Genomic DNA, 25,076 nt, shown 5'->3' on the forward strand with positions numbered 1-25,076 from the left:
GATGATAATGAGATGGATAGAAACTTGGATAATATTGTTTATTTGAGATATTCATGTAATTTTTATCTGTTGATCCTCTGCGCAGTTTATTAATAATATTTTTGTAATTTTCTTGTGCTTCCTTTTTACTTCAAAGACGGAATAGTGTAACAGCGGAAAGGTCCCAAGGCCTGTAATGTGTAACACAGCAGTAAGTCGTTAGTGTGATACAGCAGAAAGGTCATGAGGGCGAAGGTCTGGATCACCTGTGAGATAGTACACCTTGCTACAGACACAGGTAAAGGAGGTGCAATAAGGAACGGTAAAAGTCGTCTGGCTCCAGAAATCTAGTAAAGATCCCTGCAGTATGCAAGAAGGTCCTGCAGAATTGGAGGGACATCTTTGCTAGACAGTCATCATAAAGACTACTTGTCATCAACTACAAAATCTACAGAATGTCATCTCTTATAACAGAAAATGAAACAAGTCACACCTCAGCCTGAGCCTTAAGAATAAAGATGTCAGTGTCATGCTTGTCCTCAACATGATCTTTAGTGATGCCATGTCAGTGTCACACTGCCTCCCCAGCAACATGACCTTTGATGATGACTTGTTACATTGCCAATGGTTGCAGGAGACTGACACTGGATCAGTCTTGTGACGTGCAGTTTTCATGCTGATGACATGTTGGTATCAATGTTAGAGGTGATGATGTGGAATTTGACCAATGTTTCGGTGACATACTGCTAATGCTGATGTTTCCAGCAGCGACCTCTTTTGATGTGAGCTCATGGAGTCACTTGGTGCTGGTGTTGATGCTGCGCACTGGGTGTCTGTGAGGCATCCAGGTGCGCACCTCTTTAGCTCGTTTTTCCCAGGGCCGGCCATTTGGCGGTGACGTCAGTAGCAGGTCATCCTCCTCAGTCTGAGTCTGAAACAAAGTGTAGCAGTTGTACTGGCGGCCTGGCCATGCTTTCTCTCACGCTCTTGTCCATTTTTTCCTCTCACTGACGCGTGCGCAGGCACAAAAAGCCACGTGACCTTATGTCCAACTGTTGGATCGTATGCATGCTACTCGCTGTACACTCCACACACCAGTGAGACATGCAATGTCGGGTCTAGGGCAGTGACTGGGGTGAGTGCAGTACAGGGGTAGGATGTGGGTATGATGGTCTGGACACGGGATGCGTGAGACATGCAATATACAGACATTAGAGGAGGCGATAACAGGAGACTGACTTGATGTGAGCGGTGGTTGCCTTTCCACACACTGTCGTCGTTGTCGTGCAAGATAACATAGGTGGAGGGGGTGACAGTGATGTCGGATATACTCTTCCGAGACCTGGGTGTCTTTACAACGGCGGGAGATGCCAGGACGTCGCCTGTCGTTTGCGTGCCGACTGCACGTGTGTGTTGAGGAGCAGGAGGGGAGGTCGTCTTGCCATTAGGGGGGTAGCTGTGGACCAGGGAAGCCTCCAATACTCGCCACCCCCCTCCCTGAAACAGACAAGAGGTGAAGTGGAGGTTAGCTGCCCTTGGTTCTCCTCTCGCCTCAAGAAGGTGCTGCTGTTGACTCTGATCTACTGTAGCACTACCCATACTGTGGTCTACTGTAGCATTACCCACACTGGTCTACTGTAGCACTACCCGTACTGTGGTCTACTGTAACATTACCCACACTGTGGTATACTGTAGCATTACCTGCATGTCTACTGTAGCATTACCCACACTGTGGTCTACTGTAACATTACCCACACTGTGGTATACTGTAGCATTACCTGTATGTCTATTGTAACATTACCCACACTGTGGTCTATTGTAACATTATCTGCACTGTGGTCTACTGTAGCATTACCCACACTGGTCTACTGTAACACTACCTGCACTTTGGTTTACTGTAGCATTACCCACACTGTGGTCTACTGTAGCACTACCCATACTGTGGTCTACTGTAGCATTACCCACACTGTGGTCTACTGTAGCATTACCCACACTGTGGTCTACTGCAGCATTACCTGCACTGTGGTCTACTGTAGCACTACCCATACTGTGGTCTACTGTAGCATTACATACACTGGGGTCTACTGTAGCATTACCTGCACTGTGGTCTACTGTAACATTACCCACACTGTGGTCTACAGTAGCATTACCTGCACTGTGGTCTACTGTAGCATTACCCACACTGTGGTCTACTGCAGCATTACCCACACTGGTCTACTGCAGCATTACCCGCACTGTGGTCTACTGCAGCATTACCCGTACTGTGGTTTACTGTAGCATTACCCACACTGGTCTACTGTAGCATTACCTGCACTGTCTACTATAACATTACTTGCACTGTTGTCTAATGTAGCATTACCCACATTGTGGTCTACTGTAGCATTACCCACATTGTTTACTGTAGCATTACCCACACTGTGGTCTACTGTAGCACTACCCCCACAGGTTCACAGCTAGAGATTATTTTCTCACAGCTGCTAACCTTGTAGTCTTTGGACCTGCCTGACACTACATACAGAGCGTCACTGACGGAGCCTCCAGACTCACACACCTGCCAGCAGCGGGCAGGAAGACAGGAAATGTGACCTTTGTCATAGCAACCATCGAGACCGAAGACTAGAGACTCACAGCCATCGACTCACTGTAGTCAACACCTTGCATACCGTCTTCCCTCTCAGTGAATACTGACGCTCACTGACGGAAGTTTACCTGAACCCATGAATCCCCGACACTAGAGATTTACCTGCTCAGGTCTGCCAGGCACGAGGAAGATGGCGCCATGAGGGTAGGTGTCGGAGGAGGAGTGCATGGTGTGGTACGCCCTGGATCCTCCTGTACTGAACTCATCCCGGCGACGTCCACGACAGCACGCGCAGCAGCCGGCAGCATGGTCATCGTAGGGACGGACTCTGTTTCCATGGTAACCACCGCTGCAAACCCATTGAGATTTTTAAATGGCATACAGCGTTTGTGAAGGACCAGAGTACAATATCCCTCTCTCTCTCTCACATACACTTACACGCGCGTGTGCGCACGAACGCACGCATACATTCATTAGTTCCTCTCTTGACCAGTTATGTTCCGTGGCTGTAACGGATCATGGGAGATACACGAACACAGCGGTTGACCGGCTCACCAGGCAGATGTGCCTTGGGCGATGGTGAGGTCTTGCATGGAATGACCAGTCTACTCACTGACATACTCAGCTGTTTCTTCCTCTGTCCAACTCAGGATCGACCTCCAAGGTACCCCGAAGGGCAGTCTGAAAGTGTGCTGGGTCACATGACAATATCACACCGTGGGGTTGTTGTGAGGAGGGGTTACTCGTGTCCTAGGTGTGTGGCGATCCTGCTGATGGCACTGCGCCAAATCTTGTCTAGTCAGCTCACTGCGCCTGTCAATGTTGCGGTCTCCATGTGTCAGATGGAAGTGCCATCGTTGGAAAAGTTGGTTCCCAAGTACTTACAGCTGTTTACCTCATGGAGCCGCTGGTGTACATGTCTGCTTTGCCCTCGCCACTGATCATGACTTTGCTCACCTGTGCTGGTCTCCTTGCCACGGGCAGTTCGGTGGCGCAACGGTCAGCGCCTGTCACCAACTAAGTCAGGACCGGCTGTCCCGGGTTCAGATGTCGTCTCTGCATAAGACAACAGTTTACATTGCTGTGATATAATATTAGCTGCTGGCTCGGCGTAAATCATCAAATCATCATTCCGTATGCATTTGAACTGTCTGTCAGTCCGTTGGTACGGTGTTGTAGCTCTGTGTGGGTGCCTGCTAGCAGACCGATGTTCCTGCCAGGATTGGCTGCTTGTCGGCTTTTCACCGAGGTGCGATAGTTGTGAAGGGTTCCTCCCATCATTTTCTCCCAAACAGATGTTGAACACTACAGCCAACAGAAAGCTCCCCGCAGTGCTGTGCTCATTAGTTGGTGTATAGCTTCTCGATGAGTTAAACGAGGCTCTCATTGATGCTGAGTTTGAGGATCACAGGCCACGGCCTCTTGCACCGGATGTAATTACGGAATCAGTTCACCGCCATTTTGACTGGGTGGCCAGTGCACATCCACTCAGTGTCTATCGAATGCCACTCAATGAAGCGCAAGAGAAGCCAGCAGCCCCAGTAAACTTTCAGCAGCCCCAGTAAACCTTCCGCAGCCCCAGTAAACTTTCAGCAGCCCAGTAAACCTTCTGCAGCCCCAGTAAACTTTCAGCAGCCCCAGTAAACTTTCAGCAGCCCCAGTAAACCTTCTGCAGCCCCAGTAAACTTTCAGCAGCCCCAGTAAACCTTCTGCAGCCCAGTAAACCTTCTGCAGCCCCAGCAAACCTTCAGGCCCACCGGCAGAAGAGACTTGTTGGTGCACGGGATCCAGGGCACAGATAGCAGTCAACGGAGTTGCAGCGCCCCCTGTATGCTAGACTCTACACCTGTACACTTGTCCACTGCACCACACTCTACACTTGTACATTGGGACTGCACTATACACTTGTCCACTGCACCACACTCTACACTTGTCCACTGCACCACACTCTACACTTGTACATTGGGACTGCACTATACACTTGTCCACTGCACCACACTCTACACTTGTACATTGGGACTGCACTATACACTTGTCCACTGCACCACACTCTACACTTGTACACTAGGACTGCACTATACACTTGTCCACTGCACCACACTCTACACTTGTACACTAGGACTGCGGAGTCACTTGAGGACACAAACATAAAAAGTCGCACTAACCCTCGTCTTTGCTGGACACCAAGAACAGCCCAACACAGAAAACAAGGTGTTAGGGCGCGTGTAAACCACCGAGTACAACACAGCCCCTTGTTTGTGTATTTGTTGTGCTGCTAGTCAATAAAACTGACCAGAATATGTTTATTTTCTGTGTCTAAGCTCTACTCACCAGCAAAAGTAGCAGAGAAGACAGATGAAACAGGCCAGCACCAACAGGCAGGCCACGATGATCGCGACAATCAGCCACCAGTCAGCTGTAAGATCCACACACATAGAGTAACATGTCAGCTGTAAGTTCCACACACACACACAGAGTAACATGTCAGCTGTAAGATCCACACACACACACAGAGTAATATGTCAGCTGTAAGATCCACACACACACACACACACACAGAGTAACATGTCAGTATATGCACTCGCTCGCGTACACACACACAAGCCTGCCGAGAAAGGGAGAGAAATACATCACTATGCACGTCTGCCAAAAAAAAAACAAAAAAAAAAACACATCACTCTGAAGACTTGTTGGTGTCTAAGGCCGGATTACCAAACAGGTGACGGGTGATAATGATAACGATGATGTAAACAACAACCTAACAATATTTATGTCTCACACACATACACAGCAAGAAGCCTACCCTAAAATCAGATATGCGCACAGAAGTGGATGGAGGAAGACACAAGATGGCGACACAGCCCAGGTGTAGATGACAGCTGCGCGATGTGCCAAATTATATTTGAATGAAGAAGCTGTCCTGAACCAAACGGCGGGGAACACCAGGACGGAGCAAGATTGCATTCTAGAAGTATACCCCAGAGGTCCAATGGCTGATTCACCATGCCAGCAAAATCTGCTCGTGAATGTAATGGAATCATACTCAAAATATTTCTTTCATATCTTAAATCCGCAGTGGAATCTGCGTGTGTACCCACGGGGAGGACCCCCTGGTCCTACTTTGTGCTCACCAGCAAGACGTGGTCCACGAGCTAAGGGAGACAACCTTCATTACAGAGGGCGTTGTTGGGGCGCCACGGTGCACTGTCACAACCCACGTCACACACGTGACAATGACCAGCAGCCGCCCACACAAATACAGGTGACACATTTAGAGCTGGACACGAGACGAACGGTCACACGAACAGACAACTCCTTGCACCATCGCCCACGTGTCTGCGGGGGAAGCGAAGCAGACTTCAGGAGACATCTTGAGGACTGCTTGCAGGGTCTGTACGTGCAGGAATGTGTCCTGAACCAGTTCCCTGTCAACGTAAACCGTGTGACTGCTGAAGCTCCCAAGCTCTGTGCAAGATTTCACTTGAACCAGTCCAGCGTCAGCGGCTGGGCCATCAGGAGACCACCGAGGTTTCGAGACCAGGCCCGTCAAGAACCAATGATTATTGTCAGCATTTATGGAAAGAAACTTCACATCCTTCTTAATTACTTAACAGCCGATACGATGGCAGGAAACTCACCAATAGGGTGACTTCACAACATTCACCTAATGATATCATTCCACCCTGTAAACACACAAACATCATCTCTACCTGTCCAACAGTCAAGATAATAGCGGGGTGGGGGGGGGGGCGGTATTGGTGTTTTACACCGAACCAACAACTAAAGCTACATCACGGCAAGGCAGCCAGCCATGTAAACAGATGTCACATGCAGAGAAAGAACAGCGTGCCCGAGACGAGAGCTGAACCCAGGACAGCCAACCTTCAGTGTATTGGTGACAGGCGCTAACCGTTGCGCCTCAAGATAATAGCAACAAACAACGACTGAGGGAACGGAAACAGTCTGATGAGGGGCTACCATATCTGTGCAATAGTAGCAACAGTCAATTCGTCGCCAAGATGTGACTAAACGAGACTTCACATCACTCACATCACACCTGGCTCTTGACCAATCACATGGAGACCAGTGCTCAGGACTCTACGCTATTGTGACGATGCGAGTGACTGCACCTGAGCATTATGACTACAGTATTCGTGACCGCACATACAGTGAAAACATTTACTACCACACTACTATCTGAGGAGGACAGTCACGACCACACATTCTAACCCTGAACAAGATAGTCATGACCACACATTCTACATGAAGGGGACAGTCACGACCACACATTCTACCTGAAGAGGACAGTCACGACCACACATTCTACCTGAAGAGGACAGTCACGACCACACATTCTACCTGAAGAGGACAGTCACGACCACACATTCTACCTGAAGACACTCACGGAAAATGTTGATTTCGTCCCTGATGACGCTACAGGTGGGCGCCGTGCCCCAGCCGCTGTTGGTGCAGTTGATTCTCGGGTCGCCGCTGATGTAGAAGCCGCCCAGACACTCGTACTCCACTGTGGTGCTGGTGTTGCTGGCGATCTTGCCGTTCAGCACAGTCGGGTACTCGCCACACTTGGACATGATACTTGTTGAGGGTCGGGTGTATCAGGTAGCAACTTCTGAGTATAATATAAATGAAATACTTTGATTTTTACAGTTTTTCTCTTTCTAGATATAGAATGAATTCTGTACGCAAAGAAAATAAATTGTATAAATGTAGAAACATTCTATAAGTATAGAACTGAATTGTATAAATGTAGAAACATTCTATAAGTATAGAACTGAATTGTATAAATGTAGAAACATTCTATAAGTATAGAACTGAATTGTATAAATGTAGAAACATTCTATAAGTATAGAACTGATCGAATTGTATAAATGTAGAAAGCATTCTATAAGTATAGAACTGATCGAAATACCTTGTCACATACAACAACAAGTCAGAGCTGTAAATACCTTGTCACAGACAACAAGTTAGAGCTGTAAATACCGTGTCACAGACAACAACAAGTCAGAGCTGTAAATACCGTGTCACATACAACAACAAGTTAGAGCTGTAAATACCTTGTCACATACAACAACAAGTCAGAGCTGTAAATACCTTGTCACAGACAACAAGTCAGAGCTGTAAATACCTTGTCACAGACAACAAGTCAGAGCTGTAAATACCTTGTCACAGACAACAAGTCAGAGCTGTAAATACCTTGTCACAGACAACAAGTCAGAGCTGTAAATACCTTGTCACAGACAACAACAAGTCAGAGCTGTAAATACCTTGTCACAGACAACAACAAGTCAGAGCTGTAAATACCTTGTCACAGACAACAAGTCAGAGCTGTAAATACCTTGTCACAGACAACAAGTCAGAACTGTAAATACCTTGTCACAGACAACAAGTTAGAGCTGTAAATACCGTGTCACAGACAACAACAAGTCAGAGCTGTAAATACCTTGTCACAGACAACAAGTCAGAGGCAGTGAGACTCGAGACAGCGTCTGACACACGAGCCACTTGAGGCGCTCGAAGTGGAAAGAAATGAAAGGCAGCATGAGAAGGGCGATGTCTTGCTCCTGTCACTCTACATAAACTGTGTTTGAGGTCCACTGGGTGCAGGCCATTCAAACTGCCGTCAAAAGTGAGAACACCTCTTCAAGTCAGGTGGTTTGACTGACAGACCCACACAACAAAAGCGCCATCAGACGAAGTGTTCAGTGCAACCAGCATTAACTCAGCGGCGGGATGTGACGTATGGCTTCTTACCTGTCACCTGCTTGTCGACCGGAATGCCATTAAACAACAGAACTGTTTGCTATTGTCTATCAGTCTTCGTGGTCTCTTTGGTGCGAAAGAAGCCATCCCAGGTGCAGACAACACCTGTGATGCAGGACAGGAGGTGAATGAGAAAAGCCACTGGCAGGTACATACAGCGCCCTCTTGACAGCTCCACACGTGTCGATCGTAACTATGTAGATTTTACAACTACAGGTAGATTGGACAACAACTAGAGGTAGATTGGACAACAACTACAGGTAGACTGAACAACAACTACATGTAGATTGAACAACAACTACAGGTAGACTGAACACCAACTACAGGTAGACTGAACAACAACTACAGGTAGATTGGACACCAACTACAGGTAGACTGAACAACTACTACAGGTAGATTGAACACCAACTACAGGTAGACTGAACAACAACTACAGGTAGACTGAACAGCTACTACAGGTAGATTGAACACCAACTACAGGTAGACTGAACAACTACAGGTAGACTGAACAGCTACTACAGGTAGATTGAACAACAACTACAGGTAGACTGAACAACTACTGCAGGTAGATTGAACACCAACTACAGGTAGACTGAACAACAACTACAGGTAGACTGAACAGCTACTACAGGTAGATTGAACACCAACTACAGGTAGACTGAACAACTACAGGTAGATTGAACACCAACTACAGGTAGACTGAACAACAACTACAGGTAGACTGAACAGCTACTACAGGTAGATTGAACACCAACTACAGGTAGACTGAACAACTACTGCAGGTAGATTGAACAAAAACTACAGGTAGACTGAACAACAACTACAGTAGACTGAAAGCTACTACAGGTAGATTGAACAGCTACTACAGGTAGATGAACAACTACAGGTAGATTGAACAACAACTACAGTAGACTGAACAAACAACTACAGGTTGAGAACAACAACTACAGGTAGACTGAACAGCTACTACAGTAGACTGAACAACAACTACAAGTAGACTGAACAAATACTACAGGTAGATTTGAACACAACTACAGGTAGACTGACAGACTACAGGTAGATTGAACAACACTACAGTAGACTGAACAACAACTAGATCAACAAGATAGATTGGATTGAACAACAACTACAGTAGAACTGACACTACAGGTAGATGACATAACAACAACAACTACAGGTAGATGAACAACACTACAGGTAGATTGAACAAACTACAGGTAGAAAACTGAACAACTACTACAGGTAGACTGAACAACACACACTACTAGGTAGATTGAACAACCAACTACAGGTAGACTGAACACAATACTACAGTAGATTGGAACTAGGTTAGACTGAACAACAACTACAGGTAGACTGAACAGCTACTACAGTAGATTGAACACAACTACAGGTAGACTGAACAAACTACAGTAGATTGACACAACTACAGGTAGACTGAACAACTACTACAGGTAGATTGAACCCAACTACAGGTAGACTGAACACAACTACAGGTAGACTGAACACAACACACGTGATTGAACTACAGGTAGACTGAACAACAACTACAGGTAGACTTGAATACCAACTACAGGTAGACTGAACACCAACTACAGGTAGACTGAACAGCTAACACTACACAACTACAGGTAGACTGAACAACAACTACAGGTAATTGGACAACAACTACAGGTAGACTGAACAACTACTGCAGGTAGATTGAACACAACTACGCAACAACAACTACAGTAGAGCTGAACAGCTACTACAGGTAGATTGAACAACCAACTACAGGTAGACTGAACAAAAACTACAGGTAGAAACACCAACTACAGTAGACTGAACAGCTACAGGTACACCACTACAGGTAGACTGAACAACAACTACAGTAGATTGAACAACAACTACAGTAGGAACAACAAACTACAGGTAGACACCAACTACAGTAGACGAACAACAACTACAGGTAGACTGAACAACAACTACAGGTAGACTGAACAACAACTACAGGTAGATTGAACAAAACTACAGGTAGACTGAACAACAACTACAGGTAGATTGAACAACAACTACAGGTAGACAACAAACAGTAGACTGAACAACAAACTCAGGTAGATTGAACAGCTAACTACAGGTAGATTGAACAACACTACAGGTAGACTGGAACACCAACTACAGGTAGAGCTTACAACAACACAAACAAGGTAGAACTGCTACAGGTAGACTGACTGAACAACAACACAGGTAGACTGAACAACTACTACAGGTAGATTGGACACAACTACAGGTAGACTGGAACAATAACAGAGAGACTTGTAACACTACGACAGTAGATTGACACCAACTACAGGTAGACTGAACAACAACTACAGGTAGATTGGACAACAACTACAGGTAGACTGAACAACTACTACAGGTAGATTGAACACCAACTACAGGTAGACTGAACAACAACTACAGATAGACTGAACAGCTACTACAGGTAGATTGAACACCAACTACAGGTAGACTGAACAAAATCTACAGGTAGACTGAACAGCTACTACAGGTAGATTGAACAACAACTACAGGTAGACTGAACAACTACTACAGGTAGACTGAACAACAACTACAGGTAGACTGAACAGCTACTACAGGTAGATTGAACACCAACTACAGGTAGACTGAACAACTACTGCAGGTAGATTGAACACCAACTACATGTAGACTGAACAACAACTACAGGTAGACTGAACAGCTTCTACAGGTAGATTGAACACCAACTACAGGTAGACTGAACAACTACTGCAGGTAGATTGAACACCAACTACATGTAGACTGAACAACAACTACAGGTAGACTGAACAGCTACTACAGGTAGATTGAACACCAACTACAGGTAGACTGAACAACTACTGCAGGTAGATTGAACACCAACTACAGGTAGACTGAACAACTACAGGTAGATTGAACACCAACTACAGGTAGACTGAACAGCTACTACAGGTAGACTGAACAACAACTACAGGTAGACTGAACAAGATAAACACACGATCTACACACGAGTACCATACAGACATTTGCCTGTAAACATCCAGATGCACAAAATAAAAAAAATATCATGTTCGCGTACGAAGACCTAGCCAGATACAACTGTGTCGGGACTGTGTGCACACCAGCTGTGTCTGACCTGTGTGCACACCAGCTGTATCGGGCACACCAGCTGTGTCTGACCTGTGCTCACACCAGCTGTGTCTGACCTGTGTGCACACCAGCTGTATCGGGCACACCAGCTGTGTCTGACCTGTGCTCACACCAGCTGTGTCTGACCTGTGTGCACACCAGCTGTGTCTGACCTGTGTGCACACCAGCTGTGTCTGACCTGTGTGCACACACCAGCTGTGTCTGACCTGTGCACACACCAGCTGTGTCTGACCTGTGCACACACCAGCTGTGTCTGACCTGTGTGCACACCAGCTGTGTCTGGACTGTGTTTTGAAAAAAGTTGACAGGACGACTGCTCGGCTTGTGTGGAGCACGAGGGTGGGATGTGAGGTCTGTTGTGCGATGACAAGTAACTGGGGAAGTTATTACATACACTGACACCCGCCTTCCAGTGAGGATGAATGACTTCTTTCTTGTAGCGATCGACAGTGACCTCTTGACCCGTCTTTCACGCTCAAGGAAATGCAGGACCTTCTGCCCGTGATAAGACCTTTAGTGTAAATAAATAGGACACCTACACCTCTATCATGTCAAACAAACGTCCGCTGTTTTGTTGACACGCGGTGCTCATGACAGCATTAGGTTAGGAAACATACCTGGTTACTCCTACCCTTACCCCTTGGCAACAATGAGTTCTTTTGATTTGCCACCCACAGTCAACAGCAGCAGGTAAACATCATAAACTTTTCCTTTCCAGTGATCTCAACCTTTTGCTGTTATCGACTGGGACATAACATTAGCTTTTAATTTGTAACAGTTTTAGACGCTCACCTGTGCAAATAATCAACTTGGATTGGGTACAACTCCACCTCGTGCAAACTAAGGTTTACAGACCTTCAGCTCCATGTCTTATTACAGAGTGTGGCTTGTGTCGATCATTGATCTTTCCGATATCTCTTCATCAAAAAAGAAGATATAATTCCTTGTCGTCTTGACAATTTCAGTTGTTTTCCTGTCATCAGCGGCTGACTTTAATCAACTGCGTTCTACTGAATGAAGAATCATGACAGGGTGAACTGGCACTAGACACTACACTAGGTCACAACATGTCCACTGGCACTAGACACTACACTAAGGTCACAACATGTCCACTGGCACTAGACACTACACTAGGTCACAACATGTCCACTGGCACTAGACACTACACTAGGTCACAACATGTCCACTGGCACTAGACACTACACTAGGTCACAACATGTCCACTGGCACTAGACACTACACTAGGTCACAACATGTCCACTGGCACTAGACACTACACTAGGTCACAACATGTCCACTGCCACTAGACACTACACTAGGTCACAACATGTCCACTGCCACTAGACACTACACTAGGTCACAACTATGTCCACTGGCACTAGACACTACATCTACCCTACAGGTCAGTATACAACATGTCCCACTGGCACTCAGACACTACACTAGGTCACAACAGTCCACTGGCACTAGACCTCCACTACCTCAGGTCACAACCATGTCTCACTGGCAACTAGACCACTACACTAAGTCAAACATGTCCACTGGCACTAGACACTACACTAGGTCACAACATGCTGCTATACTACAGTGGTCGATGGTGATGTGGCTGACCGCCCCTCTCTCGCCTCTTACATCTGACTGGTCGACCTTGTCACGTTCCATCCATGTTTCCAGCCGCGTTCGAGACCTGGAAAATCGCCCCTGCAGGCATGACCAGAACATAATCCTGCAGCCACTGCCAGACAATCCTGCAGCCACTGCCAGACCAAATCTGCCAGTCACTGCCAGACATATCCTGCAGCCACTGCCAGAAAGTCCTGCACCACTGCCAGACATATCCTGCAGCACTTCAGACAATCCTGCAGCACTGCCAGACAAACTCCTCAGCCACTGCCAGACATATCATGCAGCCACTGCAGCATATCCTGCAGCCGTCAGACATATCCTGCAGCCACTGCCAGACATATCCTGCAGCCACTGCCACCGTCAGGACATATCCTGCAGCCACCGCCAGACATATCCTGCAGCCACTGCCAGACATATCCTGCAGCCACTGCCAGACAAATCCTGCAGCCACTGCCAGACATATCCTGCAGCCACTGCCAGACAAATCCTGCAGCCACTGCCAGACATATCCTGCAGCCACTGCCAGACAAATCCTGCAGCCACTGCCAGACAAATCCTGCAGCCACTGCCACACACACACGCCTCACAAAATCACTCCCAGACTTGTTCGTCTATCGCTGCATCACTTATCGAGTTTTCGATAGTTTCCAATCTCCACTTTTGCGCTCGCAGTCTCACCTTGATCATTCCTTTTGATCACCTTCACCTTTTCTTAGAGAATTAGGACATTTGTTTTTCCTTTTTGCTTGCGACTGGTACAACAGGCATTCCGCCATGGACTGCGCTGTGTGAACTAACCAAGGTAAGAGCAGCCTGACATCTGTAGATCGCCGAAAAGGCACTGTATGATTTTTAAGAATATTTATTTCTAAGAAAGTCGCAGCAGAACTCAAAGAGTTGGTCACAAAAATCTCATTTTTATAAACACATCACTTCTACAAAAGGTGGGAGTGAAGCACAATGGACTGTCGTGCACTTGTATGTAACGACACCACCATCAGCAAGTTGTCTCTTTGTAAATGAACTTCATTTATTTTACCTCATTTCTGCAGCAAATCCTAATATTCGGCAAACAGGTGGCCAAAAGCAGTTCAGTTTAAAATGCGTTTTTTTCAACATGTAAGTTCCGTGAGAAAGTGGTAAGAGACCTCAAACTGTCGGCTACATGTTGAGTACCCGCATAGTCAGGACATTTCCACTGAAAACAGCTCTGGGTTGTAGCTATAAGAGACGGTCGTCATAGGCGATGTCTTAAAGATATTCTGTATTAGCCAGTAATATTAGTACTCAAAGTCACAGTAACAGTAACCAAGCCGTGTAACATGGCAACAGTGTGCTGAGGGGAAAAAAGCACAGGGTAGCTAGACCTTTGTTTGTGTGTGGGGAGAGGAGGAGGCAAGGGATTGTGCACATCCACACCACTTGACTGATCCTCACTACACCTGGCTGACACTCACGATCCTCACTACACCTGGCTGACACTCACCGATCCTCACTACACCTGCTGACACTCACGATCCTCACTACACTGGCTGACACGATCCTCACTACACTGGCTGACACTCACGATCCTCACTACACTGGCTGACACTCACGATCCTCACTACACCTGAAACACACACTCACGATCCTCACTACACCTGGCTGACACTACGATCTCACTACACTGGCTGACACAATCACGACCTCACTACACCTGCTGACACACTCACGTCCTCACTACACCTGGCTGACACACTCACGATCCTCACTACACCTGGCTGACACTCATGATCCTCACTACACCTGGCTGACACTCACGTCTCACTACACCTGGCTGACCGACTCACTCCTACACCTGGCTGACACTCACGATCCTCACTACACCTGGCTGACACTCACGATCCTCACTACACTGGCTGACACCTCACGATCCTCACTACACCTGGCACACTCACGATCCTCACTACACCTGGCTGACACTTACGATCCTCACTACACCTGGCTGACACACTCACGATCCTCACTACACCTGGCTGACACACTCACGATCCTCACTACACCTGGCTGACACACTCACGATCCTCACTACACCTGGCTGACACTCATGATCCTCACTACACCTGGCTGACACTCACGATCCTCACTACACCTGGCTGACACTCACGATCCTCACTACACCTGAAACACACACTCACGATCCTCACTACACCTGAAACACACACTCACGATCCTCACTACACCTGAAACACACACTCACGATCATCTAAAAGGAGGTGGGGTTGTATATGCGACATGTGCATGTTGTTCTAGAGTTTGTTTATTTTGATTGTTTATTTATCCGTTAAACATGCTACCGGCGTCGACAAAGTGAGAAAGAATACTACTGCCGTCCTGCATGCAGCAACTCTAGCGACGGACAGATGTGATGGAGTGATGTCAAGGCCAGGAATGACACTAGCTGTGGGGGCTGTGGGCTTGTGTGTAGTAGCTGTGGGCTGTGTATGTGGGCTGTGTGTGTAGGGGCTGTGAGACTGTGTGTGGGGCTGTGTGTAGGGGCTGTGTGTGGGGCTGTGTGTGGGGCTGTGTGTAGGGGCTGTGTGTGGGGCTGTGGGACTGTGTGTGCGTGTCTACAGGAGATCTCACAAGGTTTTGGTGTCTGTCTACAGGAGATCTCACAAGGTTTTTGTCTGTCAGTTTACAAGAAATCTCACAGGGTTTTCGTGTCTCTGTACACGAGATCTTGTAAGTATGGGCAACATGAAACACGAAATAGACACAAGCTTTGCTCTACAGTTGTTCCCCGTGATCTGCCCACGAGTATAAAAAGCTCGTCTCACCTGTCAGAGCTGTTGGTCTGTTGGTGTGTCCAAATGACGAGCAACGTCTTGGTGACGTGCTGTTACCCTGTGACATGCGCTGACACTGTGAAGCGTGGAGCACATGCCACCCGTACCCCGGACTTGTGAGCCGCACCACTGTCCAACCCCAACTGGCGACGTCGAAGTCCACCGTCACTAATGGCAGGGAACTGAGCAGCCACACCCTTCTTCCCCCCACCCTCCACTGCAACACCCCTCCCTGGAGTGACTCGACACGTACACACCACTGAAATACAGGCGGATACAAACATGTCAATCGTCCTGTTTGATAACAAGCTCACCATGGGACTACAGGTGGTTAGAAACTCAGGTCCCGTGTCACAAGTGTCTCACCGCTAGAAAACAGGCAGCGCCAAACTCACTGCCAAGACATCGCCAAACTCACTGCCAAACTCACTGCCAAGACATCGCCAAACTCACTGCCAAGACTCTCTCTACTATTTTCTTACAACACCACTAGAACTTCTCCAAAAGCTCAATATTCCCATTCCTAGAGTAGTTTGAAATATTCAGGAAGCGCGCTGTGGAACAGCCTCCCTCCCCATCATAGGCAGGTGAACTCCCTGAACTGCTTTCCACGCCATCTGTCACGGACCAGTCCGGGCCTCCGTGTTGTTCTCATTGTTTTAACCCCTTCACGACTTATGGACTGCAAGTGTAGATTGATTATGTGGGAGAATGGAGGAAGACATGAGATGGCAAAGTGTTAACGGTGACACGAAGTGTTCGGTGAACACGGTTCACCAGTAGATTTGTGGCGGAAAGGAGGTAGAAAATTTACTCAGGCGCAAGACAGTGAAGGAAGAAGACGAGCCTGAGTCACGAGTTGTAGAGAGTAGACCAGAGTTGTAATTATATGGGCCGAAAGAACTGCAGTTTTCTGGATGAGGAAGAATCGCTTCCCAGGACCATTCCTGGATCGCCTTTGGTCCAGCACCCAGCAGCACGTGGGCTAGGAGCACCGTTAGTCCGTGACGTCACCGTGGAATACCTCTGATGTCACAGTTTTGGACCAAAGAGTTCTTACACCCACCCACCCCGGGGAAGGATCAACCGATTCTACTGGAAGTGTATTTGTGTTAGTGGATTCTAGCTGGCTGTGAGCTGAGTAACGTACACAATGGTTGCTAGAGCGGTTATACGACAGATGATTGAACTGGAACATTGAACTGGAACATTATTGCTAAACAGTAGGAGGGAGTGCGGGGAGTGTTTAATCTTCATACTTGGATTGTAAGATGTGACTACACTGAGATGGATCGTGGGGAGTACCCGGATGTAAACATTGCATTTATCGTGTAGATGTTTGTCGCCTTTAGAACGTTGTGTTCAGGCGACTTGTTTACAAATAAGTATTTGTGTTGTAGTCTGTAAAGTCCTGAGCCCCTCGACAGCGAAGTAAACATGATGTCGGCAGCCTCAGGCAATCGTTCTGTGGTGTGTTGAAAGAACTCGCAGTAGTCTGGTGTGGTGGTGAACCACCCGTGCCGTGACGCCAGCTACCTAGATGTATTCAAGAAAACTAGATGAGGCTTCCAGAGACACCTCCCAACACCAGGAAACCTTGTAAATATGTTTTTCTTAACCTCCACTTTTGTACATATTCACTTTCCACTCTCCTTTGGTACCTTACCTTATGCTTACTCCTAATTATTCTCATAGTACTTAATTTGTTCTTTCTCCGAGGGCTAAACAGAAAAAAAACATTTTCTTGCTTATTTTACCTCTCGTTAATAATTGTCATTGTCCTGTAACACTGCCCACTACTAAACTGCTGGCACCCTGCTTTGCAGGAAGTGACCACCCGACTTACAGGTGGCAGCCTTCTGCGCGAGACACTTTTTCCATTGACCAGCACAGGTCCACCAAACCATCACAGTCTTTGCACCTGTGTCAGCGGGTGCTAAGGAACAATGTGTGGGTGTGGGAAGGCGGGTGGGTTTGGTAATAAAGATTCCCTTCATTGACGGCTAGTACTTTGAAAGGCGGTTGCGAGACAAAGAAATGAATGAAAGGGATTTAATGGGAGTCTAATAGTCAAGGCCGAGCCACCATGCTTTGATCTAACCGACACGTTATAATTGTTGGGAAAATACTTCCTCCCAGACAATGAAATAATTTGACTGAAAGCAGAGTTATTCGTATGCCCAGGAAAACTCGCACTTTGTCGGGGACAGGAGAGTGTGCAGCTCTGTGACTGGCGAGTGGTGACTAGAAGGCAGCTGGCACCACCAGTAAATAAGTTGCAGCGGTCTTGAGTTTTGACCGTTTGCCACTTCGACCACCACACAAGTCATTTCAGCTGTGTATCATTCGTTCAAACATAAAAATAAAGGAACTTCAATCTTTTCTTGATAGTGTTTGACGCTTTAGACATTAACAAGTGTACCTTCAGATGCTGGTTTTTTTAAGGTTGGCACTTTGTTATTGATATGTAATAAACCTATTTTGGGCTCATCTACAATTTCTGTCATGACAGTGTGAACGTGTGTGTGTGTGTGAGAGAGAGAGGGGGGATTGGTGTTTTACGCCGTGCCAGCAACTAAGGCTATATTACTGCAAGCAGCCAGCCCTGTAAACAGATGCCACGTGCAGAGAAAGAACAGCGTGGCCGAGACGAGAACTGAACTCAGGGCAGCCAACCTTCACTGTATTGGTGACAGGCGCTAACCGTTGAGCCACCGGACCGCACGTGTGTGTGTGAGAGAGAGTCGTTGTGGACACAATAGTCGGTTGATGTGTAGGTAGGGTGAGTGTGACTCGGTGAGAATTGGTATCCTAGGCCAAGACTCCCACTTTTGTTTTTCATATTGTGCTGTAGATCGAATCCACACTCACTATGGAACTGCCAAGGACAAACTACCATACTCAGTAATACTGGCTCTTACTCTGCAGCTAAGTGATAGCCTGATCAAACTGATTGTATCACCAACATCAATGTCATCGATTCATCCTAATAACGATGTTTTTAAATGGGTCCTAATAACATTGCTTGTATGGGGGTAGCACTGTGACTGATGTGCCTGTCACCATGGCAGCTAGATTTAAAAGACGGGCAGCGGGTTGTGGAATTTTGAGTTGTTAATGAGCTGCCATTAATGAAGCAGAAGAATGGGTTGAGTATTTTTTTGCATCAGGTAACCCCCTACAAGCCTTGAAAGTTGCATGACTAGCTATGGTGCGACAACTTGGTTGAAGGCTTCAACTGCTGACACATCCCCCCCTCTCCACAAATCTCCAAAATCTAATTCTTGCCATTTTATTCTTTTGAAAAAAAATCATTTCATCACACTGAAGCATGACTACGTAAAGCAAAATTGGCAATCCTATATGATAATGATTCATTCTCTAGGCCCTAGATAGAAAACAAGATGTCATATTATGCAAAGTTATTTCTGATTGTGCATCATATAACAAATCTTTAATTATGAGGGTAACAGAATAAGAAAAAAGTTAAGCTTTTTCACATCTAGTCCTCGAAATAAGCAGCAGAAATAAAAACATTACATTAATTCAAAATGAGGCAATGAAAACATAGAAATTATGATATGTACAAATATGGTGGTGGATATCTGAATTAATAGGGTTTGTTTTTTGTTTTGTGTGTGTGTGTGTGGGGGGGGGTTGTTAGCTAGAACACTAGCAGCATGTGGTAAGTTTGCTTTGTTAATGAGAATATAGATGATGAAACTGCGAAGGAAACCTCTTTAGGTAATCAAAGGGTTTGAGAAGGTGTTGTAGGAATCCCACTTTTGAATTTGTACAGACTGGAGTCCGTTATTTAAAGATCAAAGGAAAAGTTATTCCAAACAACACTGCCAGAATATTTCAGGCTCGTCTTGAACAGGTCGATTCTCAGCGTGGGAATACTGAGCTCGAGAGAGACCCTTGTATTATGTTGGCAGAAAAGATATAAGAAAATCTAGGGGTATTTTACCTGTTAGTATTTTAAAGATGAACATTCGAAATACCACTAGCCAAGTCCCAGGGAGTGGAAGTGCAATCAATAGTCGACTGAATATAGGTTATGAAGATCAGTTTCCAAGAGTGAGGATTTAAAAAGAAATTATTCTTGAGAGGAGAAAAGTTTTCGCTGCTATAATTTTTCTCATGGCTAGGATATGTTGTGACCAAGACAAATTATTGTCAATAGTAGAATTGTATAGCTTTGGGCTTCCAATACTTGTTGGGTCCTTAAATGGATTTTAGGAAATGGGACTGTGAGGTTCTATCTCTTATGTGGGGTTGTTATAAGCATAATTTCTTTTTTCAGAGAGGTGAGTGCCATGTGGCTTAGTTCCCTCCAGGACTGAAGCTCATCAGCTCTCTGTTGTAGGAGAGCCGCCAGTGGCTGTTTGTTTATACCTTGCATGCATTGTTGCGTCATCAGCAAAAATTTCACATGATTGGGAAATATGAAGGGGATGGTGGTTTATGTAGACAGAACAGAAGAGAATCTAAGATTGAGCTTTGTGGGCGACAAATTTTACTTCAATGGGATCTGACATTTAGTTTTTAGCTCTGAGTTCTGTTTCAGATAAAGGAATTGGATGTGGCAGTTGCTAAGTTTATTAAGTTCTAATTTTTTGATGAGCAGGTCATGATCAATAATGCTAAAAGCTTTCCTGTGCACCATGGGACACATAATGCTGTACACAGTTAATATAGTCCAGTGTTTGGTCTACTGTGACTTCCTGTCCAACACGTAGATAAAAAGCTCTTACTATCAGACTATGTGATGGCTTTTATGTAACACTTGTAAGACATGGGTCTCATCTTCATACTTCTAATTAATCAACTAGGGCATAACTGATATCCCTATTTTGTCAGCAGATAGGGGAAAAAGCTCTAGTCTCTTCTGATTCTGATGTTGACAATGACCATGACTGGCTATCCTACAAAATCTCTGACTTGGATTTTAATTTTGTCTTCAGGTACAATGGAGGCTTCACACTCATAAATCTTGTCTTCAGGTACAGTGCATACATCACACAGTCAAACTTCCTGTTTCCCTGTACACACATATGTAGTCTGTTTGTCTCTGTTTACACCTAAAATCTACAGCTTGTCTATCACATGTATAGTGGATTCTTCCTCTAATTGCCTGCTCCATCACACTTGTATAATGGTTTCTTCCTCTACTTGCCTGCTCCACGAGGTCGTAGTCGTGCTGCATATGCCTCAACTACCTGATTGGCTACAACCAACCCCACCCAGGAAACTGCTAAAGCACAGGCCATCCAAGCAATACCCTGCACCCGTTGTGCCACCCAGTTGGAGTATAGGGCTGACATCAAGGTGGCTGTCACTAACACAAAAGCTGCAACCCCTGACACAGCATGTGTCATTTTTAGGTCCACAAGCCGCATTTTTATGACACGCGAAGACAGATGGTAATACTTGACTGCAGATCCGCCCAGTAACTGCATGCAGCTGTAGCCAACAGTGACCACCCCCAGCAAGCCATGCCAGCTAGTGAAATGCTCCTTATTGTTGTTCTCTTTGACCTGCACAAACGTTCATACAAACAACCACATCAATTAATGTCCCTTGTTCCAAAGAACTGTTTCATAATCCTACCGGCCACTGAGTTTCCCGAGTTTGACAGCCATCCCTGTAATTTAAAATCAGTGTTTATGTTCATGTGTCTTAAAACTGTACAAATCTTTCCATATGTGTCTCAAACAACTGTACAAGCCAGTTCGTGGGAGTGTGCTTTGCATAACTGCACAAACTGGTTCATCTGAATATGTCTCAGATAACAGATCGTCCATCTAGATGTGTCTCCAACACTTCTACAAAGCAGTTCATTTGTATCTAAAACAACCATATAAATCAGTCCATATGTTTCTGAAACAACACAAATCAATTCTTGAACAGCTGTACAAAGACAACTGCTGCTGCGTGTTCACTTGTATTTCCTAAACAAGTGATGTGCCCTGCTAAATGAGTGGCCTTAGCATTCATTTCCATCCTTCCATTATGTCAACTTCAATCAGAGACAGAGATTGAGAGAAGCAAGAGATACTGTCAAAGGGCGAGGAAAAAGAGAAAATGACAGCATTCACATTGTGAGACGTGAATGATGACTGTAGCTTAAGCCACTAGTGCACACAACATTAACACTATGAGTCTCACCTGAAAGATGACCGCAAAGCCAGCTACAGCCAGTAATGCTGACATGACTGCCAATGACCAATGAAGTGTCACTTTGACATGATGTGACATCTGTGGCACCAGAGAGCTTTTAGGTGAGAACACCAGCACTGCTTCAAACATGGCTGCCATGTACGCCAGCACCATGAGTGTAGGATGCCAGGAGAACAAGCCTGGAACACCAAGACATCAGGCACAGGACTAATCTGCCTCTACAAATCCCAACAGTTATTAATTATAATGCTATTTTTGTATATATGGAGTACAGTGGCACTATATGTTTAGGCTGCAAAATTCTAACATAATAATGAACAATATTTCTGAAAAACAAAAAACTAAGCACTGACACTACAAAATATGTACACTACATCACAACTTGATTTAGCCCATAATGTTTCAACTTAACTACCTAGGTAATTATCATGTATTGTTTTGTTTATTCCTTGTTACTCCTCGAGAAGCATAGGGCCGCAACAACACCATGCCAGCAGACCTGGTTTTGGGCAGCCCCCTTCAGTTGGGTCCATGTGGTTCCCATGTCCTTTGCCTCGCTTTCTGCTGTTCTTCTCGAAGTCTGCTAACTCTCCTCTTTCCCTGACTGGTTTGCGCAGGGTGTGTCCTATTCAATCTCTTTAGCGCTTTTTGATGTCTTGGTTAGTAGCATTCTGGTTGGTTCTTTTCCACAGGCTGCTGTTGGAGATCTTATCAGGCAATCTTATTCCCAGGATACGGTGTAGGCATCGGTTGGTAAAGGTCGGAAGCTTGTTGTTGATGGTGTTTGTCACTCTCCAGGTTTTAGAACTATACAGTAGGACTGCCTTCACATTGGTGTTAAAGTTACTGTGCAAGGATAATGCTCGGGAGTTCCAGATGGGGCATAGGCTGTTGAAAGCATGTCTGGTCTTGTTCATGCAGCTTGTGATGTTATCATCTGCTCCACCTTCTTTATTGACAATGCTTCCCAGATGTGTAAAGTGGTCTGTTTCCAGGATGTTCTCTCCTTGAAGTTGGATTGGGAGTTCCTGCTTGCTGTTGATTCTCATCACTTCGGTCTTCTTTCTGTTGACCTTTAAGCTAGCTTCCTCTGCTAGCTTACTCAGTTTGGTTTGTGCATGCTACTGCTGATGAGGTAGGAGACTAGTCATCTGCAAAGTCCAGGTCCTCTAGCTATTTGGTGAAGATTCACTGGATACTGGTGTTGTTGTCTTGGGTTGTCTTGCACATTAATCCAGTCTATGACCATAATTATCATGTATACTCTGATCCTACAGAATAAATATTAAAGAGAAAATACAGTAAAAATATGAAGGAACTTAAGTTTATTAATAATAATAAATGTTTATTTAAACAGTACCCTCCCTACAAATGAAAGCATGCTCAAGACACTTTACTGGATGATGACCAGCGATAATACGATAACCTGATGTGTAATGTCTCCTAGACATGGATGATAACCAGGGATGACACAATAACTTGATTTGTAATTTCTGCTAGACAAGGACACTGACCAGAGATAATGCAATCACTTGATGTGTAATGTCTACTAGACAGTGCTACTTACTTGACCCTGGTCCTGCTACGTAGATAATGTAAGCACAAAAGACAACTGCTACTACATGGGCTGCCATGATCTGCACCAGAGCAACCACTGCCAAAGAACCTGCACTCTGTTGTGATGATGAGCAATTTATGACCTGCCCTGGTGGTGAAGATGAAGATGTGGGTTCAGACGCAAGTGGCACCACAACCTGACCCTCCGTATTGAGCTGCAAACATGTTTTATGCATCTTGATTATATGATTCATAAATCTTAATGATGTGTCAGATTTCATGTTTTTGGTAAACTTAACAAATTGTAATGTGTCATGTTGGAAATGTCTTAATGTTAGTTTATTCCTTGTTGTTCCTCTGAGGAGCATAGGGCCGCAACAACACCTCGCCAGCGGACCTGGTTTTGGGCAGCCCCCTTCAGTTGGGCCCAGGTGATTCCAATGTCCTTTGCCTCGCTCTCTATTGTTCTTTTCCAAGTCTGCCTTGGTCATATCTTAATGTGGTGTCACCATTTGGCCCATTGACCTATGGCATGTAGATTAGTGTCTCATGCGATCGTCATGCTAAACTTTCAGAGAGTTGAGTTTCAAACTGTAACTCAGTGCTGTTAGTAACACTGCACAAGCAGTTATACTGAGGGCGGCCTTTGATACCACATATTTAACCCTTGATAAATACAATTATTCACTCCCCTCCAAAAATTATTATTCAGATATTATAAAGAGTATTATACTCCTCCTATGTCAACCTGCTTTCTCTGTTAAGAAGAGTGTGTTATTTTAGGTATATATCCCTTTTGCTGATAACATCTGGCTAAATTTCTCCCAAACAACTCTGATGCTTTGCACTTTCAGTTTGTTTGATTATTAACTACAAACACCAAAAAGACCCTCGTCTAACTGCTGGCGGTGTCTCCCTCCTGACAGGGGACACGCCACACTATGGTGGAGTGGTCCCTTTCAAGCGCTTCATATCTTTTATTAGTTGGTCTACCGTGGGTCGATTACAATTAGCTATTTCACAGCTCATATCCTGTCCAGCAGCAGCGCCCCACCCACCCAGTCAATCATAAACGTGCAGACGTAGAATGAAGTGATGCTAATTCTGCGCAAAGTTAAAAATCATGAACAGAAAATAATGATTCAACAAGAATGACTAATTTTTCAACGTACAGTTTTCGCAACTAAAGCAACCAGAAATAGTTTATCACGGAGTCCAAGCTCGGGCACGTCAATCCAAGCAGGCAATAGTGAGTCGCGCCATATAGAAAATTGAAATTATAGGTACTTTGATATTCCGCGAAAAGCACCGTTTGCAGACTACAGTGCTCAAACAGTACAGTCTCGAACTAACATCCCTAGACTGCTTGCAGACGA

At 45.5% G+C, this 25,076-nt stretch overlaps 2 protein-coding genes across 5 annotated transcripts; both read right to left on the reverse strand.

Annotated features, from left to right (window-relative positions):
• Positions 1-262: 262 nt before the first annotated feature.
• On the reverse strand, positions 263-16,310 carry LOC112571720. Of its 4 annotated transcripts, none has more exons than XM_025250943.1 (6): positions 15,952-16,310; positions 6,966-7,190; positions 4,892-4,976; positions 2,723-2,909; positions 1,219-1,476; positions 263-910 (listed from the first exon to the last, which is right to left on the reverse strand). In XM_025250943.1, exons 2-6 carry the CDS (start codon positions 7,150-7,152, stop codon positions 776-778), a joined length of 852 nt encoding a protein of 283 aa, XP_025106728.1. In that variant the 5' UTR covers positions 7,153-7,190; positions 15,952-16,310; the 3' UTR covers positions 263-775. The 4 variants fall into 4 exon arrangements, with proteins under 4 accessions (XP_025106728.1, XP_025106732.1, XP_025106730.1 ...); XM_025250947.1 differs by lacking the exon at positions 15,952-16,310 and adding an exon at positions 13,139-13,159; XM_025250945.1 differs by lacking the exon at positions 15,952-16,310 and adding an exon at positions 12,299-12,394.
• A 4,559-nt stretch (positions 16,311-20,869) lies between these two features.
• LOC112572297 (cytochrome b561 domain-containing protein 2-like) lies at positions 20,870-25,023 on the reverse strand. The gene is made up of 4 exons (XM_025251908.1): positions 24,873-25,023; positions 23,711-23,915; positions 22,132-22,322; positions 20,870-21,500 (listed from the first exon to the last, which is right to left on the reverse strand). The coding sequence occupies exons 2-4, from the start codon at positions 23,775-23,777 to the stop codon at positions 21,132-21,134; spliced, it is 627 nt and encodes a 208-aa protein (XP_025107693.1). The 5' UTR covers positions 23,778-23,915; positions 24,873-25,023; the 3' UTR covers positions 20,870-21,131.
• Between the last annotated feature and the right edge of the window lie 53 nt (positions 25,024-25,076).

Source organism: Pomacea canaliculata, linkage group LG9, assembly GCF_003073045.1.
Source record: "Pomacea canaliculata isolate SZHN2017 linkage group LG9, ASM307304v1, whole genome shotgun sequence".
NCBI lineage: Eukaryota > Metazoa > Mollusca > Gastropoda > Architaenioglossa > Ampullariidae > Pomacea > Pomacea canaliculata.